Below are 14,108 nucleotides of genomic sequence, written 5' to 3'. Positions count from 1 at the left end.
AACTTTTAATACAAAATTTCATGACTTGTCTACATCAAATTTATTATTATTATTATTATTATTATTATTATTATTATTATTATTATTATTATTATTATTATTATTATTTTTATTTTTGTATTATTATTTGAGTAGCTAAACATGAAATACTAAAAAACAGATTCAACTGTATTATATCATTCCTGATGCCAATGTTATTATGTGATTGTTTGCGTTGTTGTGTTTAAATGGTTGCTTAGTGATAAGGTCATAAGTACAGTCCTAATGTTTGACTTGTGGGTTCTGACAGTTCTGAGCACATTTGATAGCATGGGAGGAAACCTGAGTTTAAGTGTTTCCTTTTCACCTTCAAAGACCCATCCCTGCTCGTGCGCTGGTGTTGTAACAGGCAGCGGCTGGAATGAAAATCACTATCATTTACTATCTCAATAAAACACATTTAACATGGCTCATGCATTTCCAAAGCACACTCAGTTCCCTAGAATTACACTGGCACTGGTTACACTTCTCATCAGGGGTGTAGCACCAAACTCTGGGCCATGGGTACAAATCATCTTAGGGGACTACAATTTGTCTAATGAAAAATGCACATTACAGAGTTTGTAAAGGGCCCCTCCCTGCACTGGGCCCTGGGTAAACAGTACCCCTGGTATCTCACAACAGCAGTGTATTATGTTTACAGTTGTCTCTCACTATATCGCGGTTCACCTTTTGCTCTTGCTGTTTCGCGGATTTTTTGCATGCTTTTTTTCATAGCGTATGAATGTGCATTGTGTTCTGCATTCTGATTGGCTGAGGCTGTAGACCATTGTTAATCATCTCCTCTGTGCTGTGTCTCCTGTACAGTACAGAATGTGTTCAGCCAAATTTACATAAATGTTAGATCGCAGTGTGACTCTGAAGTGCTGTATGTTTGCAAGTTTTCTCCCTGACAAAACCCACAATGTCGATGAAATGTTCTGCACCGAGAAAGGCGCCTACAAAGGTTTGAACTTTGAGAGTGTTTAAACAAGAGAGAAATGTGAGAAAATGTTCATGCCTGTGTGAGAAAAGTGTATAAAGTCTGTGGTGAGGGGTTGTACAGCCTCAAAACATATAGAATAATTGTAAAAAATAAAGCTGACTACTTCACGGATTTTGCCTATTGCGGGTTATTTTTAGAACGTAACCCCCGCTATAAACGAGGGACCACTGTATTGGATTTTTTTAATCCTAATTTTATTTATATTTTGTTTACCTTTATATCTGAATATTTTTTGCCTGGCAAATCCAGACTGATCTCTCTTGTTGTGTTTTATACAGATTGATATCAGTCTGGTCTCCACATCCTCCGTTACATTTCAAACCCGGTCAAACGTGATCACCCAATCAGATCTGTTTTTTTCCGTGACGGAGCTCATTGGTCACCTCTGATTTACAAATAAAATTAAATTTATCTCACCTCAGACAGAGTTTAGTGCTTCGCTACTTAATGATTTTCAGCGCCCTGTGATATATATTTTTTATTTATTATTTCCAATACGGGCGGACCATGTATGTCCCTGATTGGCTAATCCACCTGTCAATCACGTTCATTTGAAAACAGGGAGATTCACCGGTGACCAGACTCACATCTTTGTAAAGTATTGAAGAGGTGTGTGTTCTGGATCTCAGGTAAGAACATTCATCTAACAAATCAAATGGCCAAACTGATTCAAAACAAAACCCACAATAGAAAATATCCTTGAGTGAATCACAATAATATTAACACTTTAACTTAATATTGCAGTGGCATTTGTGTTATGATAAAAATAGTTTAGCGCAGTAATAATCTGAAGCTTGTTAACTGTGTGAGCAGGAAGTCCATCCAGTGTGTTTCCGGCCCTTGACTGACCCCCAGAGCCGCTGTGTTTGAAACCACTTCCTCTGGGCTAAAGTTCACCCTCGCACTGTATTCAGAACACAACACAGGAATCTGTTTTTGGATTTCAAAGCTTTCACTACAGCAGTTAGCCTCCTTTTGTTTTTGTTGTATCGGGGTTCACAAAAGCTGGCTTTACTGGCTTTGTTGATGTATTTTCAGCCATATTGTTGATTTGTTCCCTAGAGTTTAGGCAACACAAAGAAACACTTTTGATTTTAGAATATTTCGGTCACCTGTGGAACTGGAGCACAGTGACTTTTAGCAGTGATTGTTAGCCCTGTCACCTCACAACAAGAGTTTGCATGTTCTGTCTGTGTCTCCTCCATCAACTTCAAACCTCCAAACCTGCACAATAGTCAAATCCTCCAGCAAACGTTTGAGAATGAATGTTGTGTGTGAATATATGTGTGTTTAAATAGGACTTCTTTACTACATTTGTTATAGATGAGTTTTTTTTTTTTGTCTGTAAATAGATTTTCTGTCATTTTGCATTTTATATGTCAAGAGGGTTAAGCAAAATAAGTGTTCATGGGACATTTTATATAATCGTGGTAATCGCCAACAAAAATAATCGCCGTTACATCACCAGAATGTGCAGAAAAAACCTACTTACACAGGGAAGTTGACAAGGGGGGACAAAGAGGTCTGTTGTCTCGGGGTTTATGGGCCCAGAAATGGACTCTCTTCCTGTTAATTTTAGTGGGGCCCATGTGAGACTTATTGCTCTCGGCCCCCAAATTTCAGTTGACGGACCTGCTTATCCAGTATATTCTCCGCTAGATTGTAGTTGTTTTCACGGATGACAAAGTAACAGTTCTTTAAACATGGAACTTATTCATAAGATTAAAAATACTAATTATTAATATCAATAACATTTTAAACTCAGCAACTTTAATAATTATCGTGATATAATCTTTAATCACAATTATTTTGGCCATGATAATCGTGACAGTAAATTTCAATATCGTCCCATGCCTACACCTGAATCATGCAACGTGATTAACAATTGTGCTAACTGACCCAAGTAAAATAAACTAACTAAGATTGTTCTGACCAAGCCTGATGGGTCTCTGTTCGGCAGCTCAGGGGTTTTGAAGATGGGTCAGATCAATGCGCAGGGTAAAGTTCTCTGAAGGGGCCATGAAGACTAACCTTAAAACCTGAACCTGCATTGAACGTTTTGCAACTGACAGACCAGCTGACATACCATCAAAAACTCAACTTAGACAATGCACTGGTCACATTTGTTACTGTTCCTCCGATACGTCTCCGACATTTTAGTGCCATATGAACCACCTCATACTCTGAGGACTTCAGGGACCGGCCTCCTGCTGGTGCCCAAAGTCAGGACTAAACCAGGACTAAACATGGAGAATCAGCGTTTCAGTTTTATGCAGCTACAATCTTCCTGAAGATGTGAGACAGGCCTCTACCCTGACAATGTTTAAATCCAGGCTCAAAACTGTTCTTTTTCTTATGATGATTATTTGTGATTATTTCTGTTTGGATTTGTTGTATTATGATTTTAATGTCTTTTTTATTCTGTAAAGCACTGAATTACCTAGTGTATGAATTGTGCTGTACAAATAAACCTGCCTTGCCTTGTTTTGCCTATAACAGGATCAGTGCTGTATTTACAGTAGTTGTTCTTGGAAGTTGAAGGCCATATTGCATTTATATTTTGTTGCAATGTGTAAGTCTTTCTAGGAATTCCAGCTCTTATAAAATGAGCTTTAATCCAGGACTCAGACAAAGTTTTACATGACCGAGCACTTTTCTGGGCCCTGGGCACAGATCTATGTCGTAACAAATCTTGTCATTTGATGAATGATTTTTGGCTGCACTGGATTAAGAGATTAGCATTGGGAAATAGGCTGTGTTCGCTTCATTTCTCAACTTTATAAAGGTTGTACATTTTTAAAATGTCTGGCAGAGCCTCCATCAGTGATGTAGTGGAGTTTTAAGAAATAAAATAATCATCATGTGGACTCTACAGCCAATTTCCAAAGTAATCCCTGATCTGAGAGCAGGTTTGTGATTCACTCAGAGCATTACTCAGTGTTGAGTAAATGTAGTGTTTCTGATTTAGCACTAAAGTTACTCTCTACAGATACTCAGTCATCAAATTGTACCACTTCAGTTTTTATGTCTGAAAAATAAACCTAACCTCTGTATGGGTGTCAGATCGAAGGAATGGGAGCACTTCCCAGGCCGTATTTCATTGATTGAATTGTTTTGTTTCAAGAAGAGCTGAATGATTTAGGGGGGGAAAAAATCTAATTTCGGACAAGTATTATGATTGTGATAAGATTTGAGATTTATAAGATTTATAGGCGACAGTGGCTCAGTTGGTAGAGTGTTTGTCCACTTATTTGAAGATTGGTGGTTCAAATCCCGTTCTTGACATAAACATCCCTGGTAGAACGGTCAGATCCACTGACCCACAGGTTGGCGGTGCAATTCCAGCTTCCACAGATGAATACTATTGTTGTGTCCTTGGTATAAAGTGCTTTGCGTGACTTGAAGGTGGGAAAAAAGCTACATAAAATGTGACCTTTTACCATGTTTTGATAACAGGATTCTGTTCAAAGTTCACATTTTAAACACATCCAGAAGAATTGATGAAAAAACTGAAATCTGAACTGACAAACTAATACAAGAATCACATTTCAGAACATGTTTGTACAGATCTAAACTACAGGGTTAACAGTTGTTTATATAGAATAAGACCCCGTGGAGATTTTGTAGTTTGTGGAGGAAATTATGGTACTTTACTCTCTTATTTTACGATGTGCTAATTTGTGTAAGAACAACATTTGATGTCTTTAATGTGAAAAAGTCAAGTTCAAAATGTTGCAAGAAATATGTCTTTTAATAAATCCCATCTCCTCTTTGTGATGCAGGACCTGTACTACCAGTCATATGCACAGGTTGGAGTTCTGTTCGCCTCCATTGCAAACTTTAACGACTTCTACATCGAGCTTGATGGGAACAACATGGGAGTGGAGTGTCTGAGGCTCCTTAATGAGATCATCGCCGACTTCGATGAGGTGGGTCCTTAGTGGGTCTTTAGGAAGCATAAATCTGTAGACGATGAAGATAAAACCGTAGGCATGACTCAACACTGTGTTTATTGACGTATAATAATAAGCTTCGGTCGCGGTTGGGAAAGTTTGTTGCGATGAAGGAATTACTTGCAGATGACTTTGGGGCTGGATCAATCTATAATCAGCCGCGGCAAGCAGCCATTTACACCAACAAGCCAATGCAAAAATCATCTTTTTTTTTTGTTCTTTATCCAAGAATATAACTTCTCTAAACTAGATGTGGTCATTTACAACACGCTCAGTGGCTAAAATCGTATATTTAATTGTCAGTGTTAAATGATATTTATAAAGCACATTTAGAACAACCTCAACCTTCAGAGACCCTGCAGAATTCTGATCCTGCCCTATGTACAGCAAGTTGCAGCAAGTTAAGGGGGCATATTATGCAAATGGACTTTTATGAGCTGTTAGCCATGTTATAACAGTGTCTCTCGTTCTTAACTTCAGTATTTTGAGTGATGAATGTTTGAAGAATCCTGTGCTGTCCTGCATTTGAGGCAGTGAGCTATCTTTCAAAACTGAAAACATATAAATGAATATTTGCAGCTTCCTGCAGTGAAGTTGGGGCCTCTCAGCTCTGCAGTTTTAAGATACAGTCACTTCAGTCATTTCTTTAGGTCAATATTGCAGTTTACAATAAACAAACATGTAAAATTATGATCTACTTACACTGAAGTCCAGTGCTAAATACCTGAAAACAGCATCACTCTTCTTCACAATCTAAAAAATTGATATCTCAAATTCTATTTTGGGAAACACTTTTCATTTTGACAGACTGTGTAAGCTATAGGAATTTTTACTTTACAACAGGACAAATATGCATATAAAATTTGAAGCATTGGTCAACAATGAGATGATAGCACTGCTGCAGCTGTGATGATGTTTGAGCCGCAAACACTTATGTTTTGTTTATGTGGTTGTATTTCTGTTCTGTTTACAGCTGATGGATAAGGAGTGCTACAGAGACATTGAGAAAATCAAAACCATTGGCAGTACTTACATGGCTGCAGTAGGGCTGGTTCCTACGACTGCCTCCAAGGTACACACAGCATTTAGTGTGTGTGTACATGTGTGTGTCTGTATGTGTGCAGGTGGGTGTGTGTAAGTGTGTGTGTGGCCGTGTGTGGGTGTGTGTGTGTGTGCCTATGCGTGTATGCATGTGTGTGTGCATGTTCTTATGTGCATGAGATATGTGTGTGAGATATCAGCACACTGCCAAAGGGTTCCAAAATGCACTGTATTTGTAGGTAGTGTTTGTGTGTTTGTGTGTTTGTGCGTTACATTTTGAAGTCAGTCAGTGTCTCTGTATAAATCCTGTGTGGGATTACCAACACGGTTAAGTTAACACAACCGGCTCTCGTTGATTTATGTGGATCCATTGACAAAAGAGCAAATTTGAAAATTGTACAAATCTCCTCTGTGAGTGCTGCAGAGGAAAACAAAAGACATTATGCTGCTGCTGTCTTTGTCCACTCACTGTCTCAAGGTTGAAGTACATTACAAAGTTAAGATTACATGAGTTACATTTATAAAGTTATTTAGATACAATGATCTGGTGACACTGAGTGAGATTTCTCTTCTACATTTTTGGTAAATCACTGCATTGTTGGTGATAGATGCCATAGTACAAAAGTTATACAAAATGTGGCAGCGCTTTAGTGGCAAGGCAAGGCAAGTTTATTTGTATAGCACAATTCGTACACAAGGTAATTCAAAGTGCTTTACAGAATAAGAAAGACATTAAAATCACACAAATCAAAACATAAATAATCACAAATAATCATCATAAAATTTACATTAAAAGAGAAGAGTGCAGAATAAAAACCTTTCAGTCATATGCACAGCTAAACAGAACCGTTTTGAGCCTGGATTTAAACATTGTCAAAGTAGAGGCCTGTCTCACATCTTCAGGAAGACTGTTCCAAGTTTTAGCTACATAAAACTTAAACGCTGATTCCCCATGTTTAGTCCTGACTCTGGGCACCAGCAGGAGGCTGATCCCTGAAGTCCTCAAATTGCGAGATGGTTCATAGTGGAAGCACACAAGGAAAATATGTCTGTCACACCTAAAATGTAGAAATCTGCTAGTTTCAGACAAACATTATGTCAGTTATTATAACTGTTTGGTTAATGTCTTTGTTACTTTCAGGCTAAGAAGTCCATCACCTCCCATTTATGCACAGTGTCGGACTTTGCCATTGAGATGTTTGACGTCCTGGATGCCATCAACTACCAGTCCTACAATGACTTTGTACTGAGAGTGGGTGAGTCAAAATATATGACTGATTTTTATTTCAATCTTATGACAGACGTTTTGACATTCACATTTTGTCTACAATGTTCACAAGTAATGCTACAAAAGGGAATACAAGTATATTTTATTTACATCTATGTGGCAAAATGAAAGTAAAAGATAAATAAGGTTGAGTTAGCGTGGTCCACCTATACACAAACTCACACATGCACATACATATTCAACAAAACATTAGCAAACATCCACCCTGTGTCCATTTTGGCTCGAAAAGTAGTGGGAAGAGGGAAAAAACATAATTTCTTTAAGCCCTTTAATTCCCTCATGTCTTAAAAACCTGAAAACAGAACTAGTCCATTTTAAACTGTTTCGAGCATCTGGCATTTCCAGCATCCTAACTATTCCCCGTAATGAATTTATGAAACAATTTTCACAACTTTGAGAGGCCAGAGTGGAGTTTACCGTAACAGTAAAAGTAGAAAATGCATTAGTATGCTAACGGCGCACTTCCTTTGTGACAGAGTAAAACACTGTAGAATTAGATGCAGACAGCACACAGTGGCCTCGAGAGCTGCTTTTACAGTATGTCTGTACTGGAGTTTATTGCATGAATATATGTGTGCAGGATTTTTAGCTTGTTTCTTAAATATAATGACATCAACATTCCCTGAGTATGAAAGTATGAATATGCATCCAAATACAGTAATTATGGAACTAAAAGTGCCGATAACACGCACACACTGAGGCCTACACACTGAGACTTACACTTTGATGCCTACTTACTGAGGCCTACACACTGACGCCTGCACACTGAGACTTATACACTGAGGTCTGCACACTGAGGTCTGCGCACTGAGGTCTGCGCACTGAGGTCTGCACACTGAGGTCTGCACACTGAGGTCTGCACACTGAGGTCTGCACACTGAGACTTGCATACTGAGGTCTGCACACTGAGGTCTGCACACTGAGGTCTGCGCACTGAGGTCTGCACACTGAGGTCTGCACACTGAGGTCTGCACACTGAGGTCTGCGCACTGAGGTCTGCACACTGAGACTTGCATACTGAGGTCTGCACACTGAGGTCTGCACACTGAGGTCTGCACACTGAGGTCTGCACACTGAGACTTACATACTGAGGTCTGCACACTGAGGTCTGCGCACTGAGGTCTGCACACTAAGGTCTGCACACTGAGGTCTGCACACTAAGGTCTGCACACTGAGGTCTGCACACTGAGACTTACATACTGAGGTCTGCACACTGAGGTCTGCACACTGAGGTCTGCACACTGAGACTTACATACTGAGGTCTGTGCACTGAGGTCTGCACACTGAGGGGTGCACACTGAGACTTATACACTGAGGCCTACACACTGAGGTCTACACAGTGATGCTGGTCTATAGGTTCCCATTAGTACCCTGATCCCTGGAGCTCAGTGCTGCAGAGTGCCGGTAAGTTTGAAGGAAATGCATCAGAAGAAGAGGAGAACATGAAGGAAGCTCGTCACAGCAGACCCCTGGCTCTGGGCTCCATTGTGTGGACTTCCTGTGGGAGCCTGTGACACCAGAACCCTGCACAGTCACAACAGTGGCTGGTGTACACAGTGCCATCCTGTCTCCACTCTCTCCACGGGCTCTGTTTATTTGAAGACACTTTTCCTCGCCTTTTATTTGATTCCTGTGGCTGTGATAGAGATCTACTTTTCATACTCCAAAACATACAGATTTACTGCCCTACATGCTGCTGCTAAGACTTACTGTTTATTACACATGTGCTGCACTGGTGTCGTTATCGTGCTCATGTTTACACTGGGGTTATCTATGGAGGTATTGGATGAGCTTAATGCCGTACTGTGGAAAATTCCAGGCAAAGCAATAATATCTCCATGGCAACAGGTGACAAACCCTGCACCATAAAAGTTGCTATTAGTTGCCTTTTTGTGTTGGATATTAAAGTTAAAATGCCATATTTGAAATGTATATAATCACAAACCATATACATAATCAAACTAGCAAACTGTTTGAATTATTGATTAATATTACGGCAGTAGTTCCAAACGAGTGACTGGAGATGGACAAAATAAGGCTTTAGGCAGGGTTCACCCAAGATGGATAGAGACAAGACTGACGCAGTTCACACTCATATTCAATCACTGAAGGCACTAAAGAGGCTGGTAACTCTGGCAACACAATACACACATCTTCAGGGGCCTAATAACACAACACACACGTCCTCAGGAGCATGTAACGCAACACACACGTCCTCAGGAGCATGTAACGCAACACACACGTCCTCAGGAGCATGTGACACAACACACACGTCCTCAGGAGCATGTAACGCAACACACACGTCCTCAGGAGCATGAAACACAACACACACGTCCTCAGGAGCATGTAACACAACACACACGTCCTCAGGAGCATGTAACACAACACACACGTCCTCAGGAGCATGTAACACAACACACACATCCTCAGGAGCATGTAACACAACACACACGTCCTCAGGAGCATGTAACACAACACACACGTCCTCAGGAGCATGTAACACAACACACACGTCCTCAGGAGCATGTAACACAACACACACGTCCTCAGGAGCATGTAACACAACACACACGTCCTCAGGAGCATGTAACACAACACACACGTCCTCAGGAGCATGTAACACAACACACACATCCTCAGGAGCATGTAACACAACACACACGTCCTCAGGAGCATGTAACGCAACACACACATCCTCAGGGGCAGGTAACACAACGCACGTCCTCGGAGGCAGGTGAACACATATGGTTTGTTTCTTATCATATTTATGGTTCTGTTTTTTTAGGAATCAATGTGGGTCCGGTGGTGGCCGGTGTGATCGGAGCCAGGAGACCTCAGTATGACATCTGGGGGAACACCGTGAACGTGGCCAGTCGCATGGACAGCACTGGAGTACAGGGAAAGATACAGGTGTGCTGACCTGTGCTCTCTTTCTTTCATTCTTTCTTTATTCTTTATTTGTCAGGGACTATGTACAAATGTATTAATCTTACAAAAGAAGAGATGATTTGTACCAGATTTAGCTACTTCTGCTTTCCATGTGCAGTCCCTGGGCAGGTGAACACACATTAAAATACACATTTCAATACGATTACATTATAAGACTAACAGTTCATTATCGACATTACCAGTGAAATACAATACATGTCCCAGTGTCCAGTACAGTATGTTTCCTACAGTCAATACCGGTTTTAAAAAACCATTAAGTGCAGGTTTTTACAGTGAATACAGAACATTACTAGACTGGTGTGGACACTCCCTGTGTATTTATTCATATTTTATTTCATTTTTAGGTGCTGTATATATTGTCATCTGATCATTACAGCAGCATTTACATTTACCTTTATTTCTACAGGGAGAGCCCAATGAGAGCACTCAGACTCTCCTTTTTATGAGCGCTCTATTCAAATATATAAATCAAACAAAACAAACATAAGTCCATTTAAAACATTAAAACAGGGTCAGGTGTGAGTATAAATGTTTGTCAGCATGGTGGCACTGTTCTTGTGATACAGTGTTCTGCCATTTAAAATATATTTTTGTTAATTCATGTTAAAATTGTGTATTGAATGAGGGGCTTCCTTAGGATACTGAATACATGCATTTAAATTAAAAGTCAACTGGCCAAGAACTACATATGGAAAATGTCTAAATCTGGCATCTCTTCTCGCTAGAATTGTTCTGTGGATTAAAATTCAGCCCTGTTTTTGTTTTTAAACTAAATGTGGCCCTGAGAAACCTGTGTTTGTTCCCTAGGTGACCGAGGATGTCTATCGTCTCATCACAGATGTCTACGATTTCGAGTGCAGGGGTCAGGTCAGTGTAAAGGGCAAAGGTCAGATGCTCACGTACTTCCTGAAGGGGCGGAGGCCGGGCAGCAGGCCAGCTCATTCACAACAGCAACAAACAAACTCGGAGCGGCGATCCAGCGCCTTCAGCCACGGCAGTGTGTGCACCAGGCTAAGCCCCGCCCCCACGGTCACCACATACGCCACAATGAGGACAGCCAGCCCCGGGACCACCAAACCCACCGCGTCCACCAGCACCACCAGGTATCTGCCCTCTGTCCCTGTGGCCATGGTCTGAGGGACATAAAGACCCGCTGCACAGAGACACTCCTCGTCCAATAGGAAGCCAGTATTGGGCCCTAGTTTCACGCAGGACTGACCATGGGCATTGGAGGAGGCCAGCCCCCTCTCACCTGAGCCCTGTGTGTTGCTTTACTCTGCAGGGTGCCGTGGACAGGATACAGGATGCTTTAGCCACGTTGCTCAGTAACCAATCAAAGGCCAAGGACATCTCCAGGAATTCAAACTGTATCCACCACTTTAACAAGCTAAAATCTCTAAACAATGCACAAGTGATTGTGTAGCACACAAGCCTCCGCTAATGTAAAGTCCTTTAATCACTTTAACCTACCCTTTCTCTCAGTATTAAACCAAATCAGTGTTGTTGCCTTAGCAACCACTCCTCAAAATGCCATTTTCTGTTGCCTTTCAGGTTCTTTATTGATTAACTGAAGACCAATTAGCACAGTTGAAGTCGTTACTGGAGCTGTGTCATCAGATGTAATATTAGTTTATGGGGATGAAGCCAAATGTTCGTACACGGCGGTTAGTAGTAAAACTTGCCAAACACAGGAGGGCATTGCCTTGTCATTGGCGGTTAGGTGGTTTCTTTGTGGCACAAGCCCCTTTACCTTTACCCTCACATGGCACATGAGGTGGACTCGGACTCCCTGGGCCTGGCTCAGTGTTTTTAAGTGCATGAGGCCACTGCTGCATTAGCTCATGTTTGCTGTCTGTTTCCCTGTGATGCTTGACTTCCAGATTCTTCCTTGTCAAAGTGTAGCAATAACTTGGTTTGTCTCTTCAGCCTGTTCCCTACTTGCATGCTGTAGCCAGCTGGACCCTATTTTGACCTGATAGTGTATGTAGCCAATAGAGTGTGCATAGCTAGCCACACAATCTGTATCTCTATGGATCTGAAGCATGACTTAAACCTTATTTTCTGTATTGTGTGATTGAGTGTGATTCCTTCCTTCTGATGTTATATTTTAAAAGACATTTTCAGCGTGCTTGTTTATTATTAAGAATATTTTATATGGTTAAGATATTCTGTTATCTACTATTTTTATGAACACTTCTAAAAGCTGCTTTGGTACAAAAGAAAACTGCTGTTTATGAGGAGACACCCAAACCTCTGTATCTGACTTCCTCGAACAACCCAGAAGATTGACTTTGCAGCGAGCATGCTACTTACAGTGAGGCTAACCACAGTCAGTCTCCTCTAATCTGCAGAGCCTTACATTACCAGGCTCGTACATGCATGCTTTGATGAGACAGACACAGCCCGAGCAGCAGGGTGGCTCTTCTCCATGTAGTTCTCATGCATGCGCTCAAGGTAGCAGTCCTCCTTGAATGTTAGGTGCTTTTTGACTGTGTCTTCTCCATGAGCTTGGTGTGTTTTGAGGACATTTCAGGACAGATTGACATCAGGCAGGGGGCGGGACTTCTCCTCTCCCTTTCTTCCTGTTGGGGTCAACAGGTAGCTGGTTTTCAAATGTGCCAACCTATTTTCATAAACATATCAAGTTGATCGTGTTGAGCTGTAGCACTACTGAACGTGTGGCTACAGCTGTTGTGGATTTTCTTTTGTTGGATGCCTGTATTTTTGCTGTTTTAAGATGTTTAAGATCCTTGCTGGTTTTATAACAAAACAATGGCAAGTGTTGATTTTGGATAGATTTATTGGGCGGCCTGACGAGATGAACTTGTAGTTTAAATATTGTGTAGTCACAATAGCTTAAGCGCTTTCTTTGAGGTTCAAATGAGGATTTTTATATACTTGCTTTAACAGTCCGTAACATTGATGGAAAGGGTTATGTACAATATTTTTCCTGTAAATTTCATATTTTCTTACTGTAAAATACGGGTTTCAATTGTTATATGTAGGTATTACTAGCTATTACTGTACAATGTCTTTTTCAGAGCTATATTACGAATGACCAGATCTTTGTCTTTTGTTGGAGATGTATTTATGGAGCTGTTTATGTGAATGTACATTTTGTTAAAGATGATATTTTATACTGTGTTTGCACTGCGATGATATTGGCGTATTACAAAATAAAGCCAGTGAGGCACGACTTCTGGACTGAGACTTTTCTGTTGCTTATTTTCACTGCGTGTCCGAGGGAGGCCAATCAAACAGCGATAACATTACATAAGGAAAAAACAACAGCGTGTGATGCAAAGAGGTGGGACCACATTGGGGTCAAGGCCGGTGTTTTTCAGTCTGGGCCTCCTGGTGATGTTATGAACACACGGTTATTAGCACACCATGACAGCGCTGTTTCTACGTGCACGCTGATATGCTCGGTATGTGCATATGAGGAAGACCAAAACACTCAGACGGTGCATTTTAGGTCAAGGAACAAAACAACGGCTGAAGTCCCCGACGGCTCTTTCAATGTTTTCACTGGCGTTGGAAGGCAGCTCTATATCAGTGTGTGTTTTCAAGAGATTAACAAAGAGTTTGGTGTTATGGCCTTTTTCTGTTTATGTTTAGCATACTAAAGATGGTCATGATAATCAAACATCCACATGTTTCAAATTGTTCATTATGAGGTTATGGCTTTTATTAAGAGTTCTACAGCCAGCCTGTTGAGTTTAGAGTTCAGAGTTCAGACAGTTTTTCTATTTTTGTGTTAAATGTCACTCTTTAAGTCTAGTTTATGTGCATGGAATTATGATTCAGGTAGGATGCTGCAGGTGAATAGGAAAAAATCTTAATTTTTGAGATA

The 14,108-nt window shown here is 40.7% G+C and overlaps 1 protein-coding gene across 1 annotated transcript in view; it reads left to right on the top strand.

The window, feature by feature from the left end:
- Positions 1 to 13,436, top strand: part of LOC117370154 (adenylate cyclase type 1-like) — a 79,266-nt gene extending 65,830 nt beyond the window's left edge. Inside the window, exons 15-19 of the mRNA XM_055221417.1 lie at positions 4,807 to 4,953; positions 5,951 to 6,049; positions 7,160 to 7,274; positions 10,092 to 10,216; positions 11,063 to 13,436. Coding sequence (XP_055077392.1) covers positions 4,807 to 4,953; positions 5,951 to 6,049; positions 7,160 to 7,274; positions 10,092 to 10,216; positions 11,063 to 11,392 — 816 coding nt within the window. The 3' untranslated portion in view covers positions 11,393 to 13,436. The remainder of the gene's footprint in view (positions 1 to 4,806; positions 4,954 to 5,950; positions 6,050 to 7,159; positions 7,275 to 10,091; positions 10,217 to 11,062) is intronic.
- The last annotated feature ends 672 nt before the right edge of the window (positions 13,437 to 14,108 follow it).

This window comes from Periophthalmus magnuspinnatus, chromosome 4 (genome assembly GCF_009829125.3).
Source record: "Periophthalmus magnuspinnatus isolate fPerMag1 chromosome 4, fPerMag1.2.pri, whole genome shotgun sequence".
Lineage (NCBI taxonomy): Eukaryota > Metazoa > Chordata > Actinopteri > Gobiiformes > Gobiidae > Periophthalmus > Periophthalmus magnuspinnatus.
The sequence above is the reverse complement of the archived record's forward strand: the minus strand, read 5'-3'. Positions and strand labels throughout refer to the sequence as shown.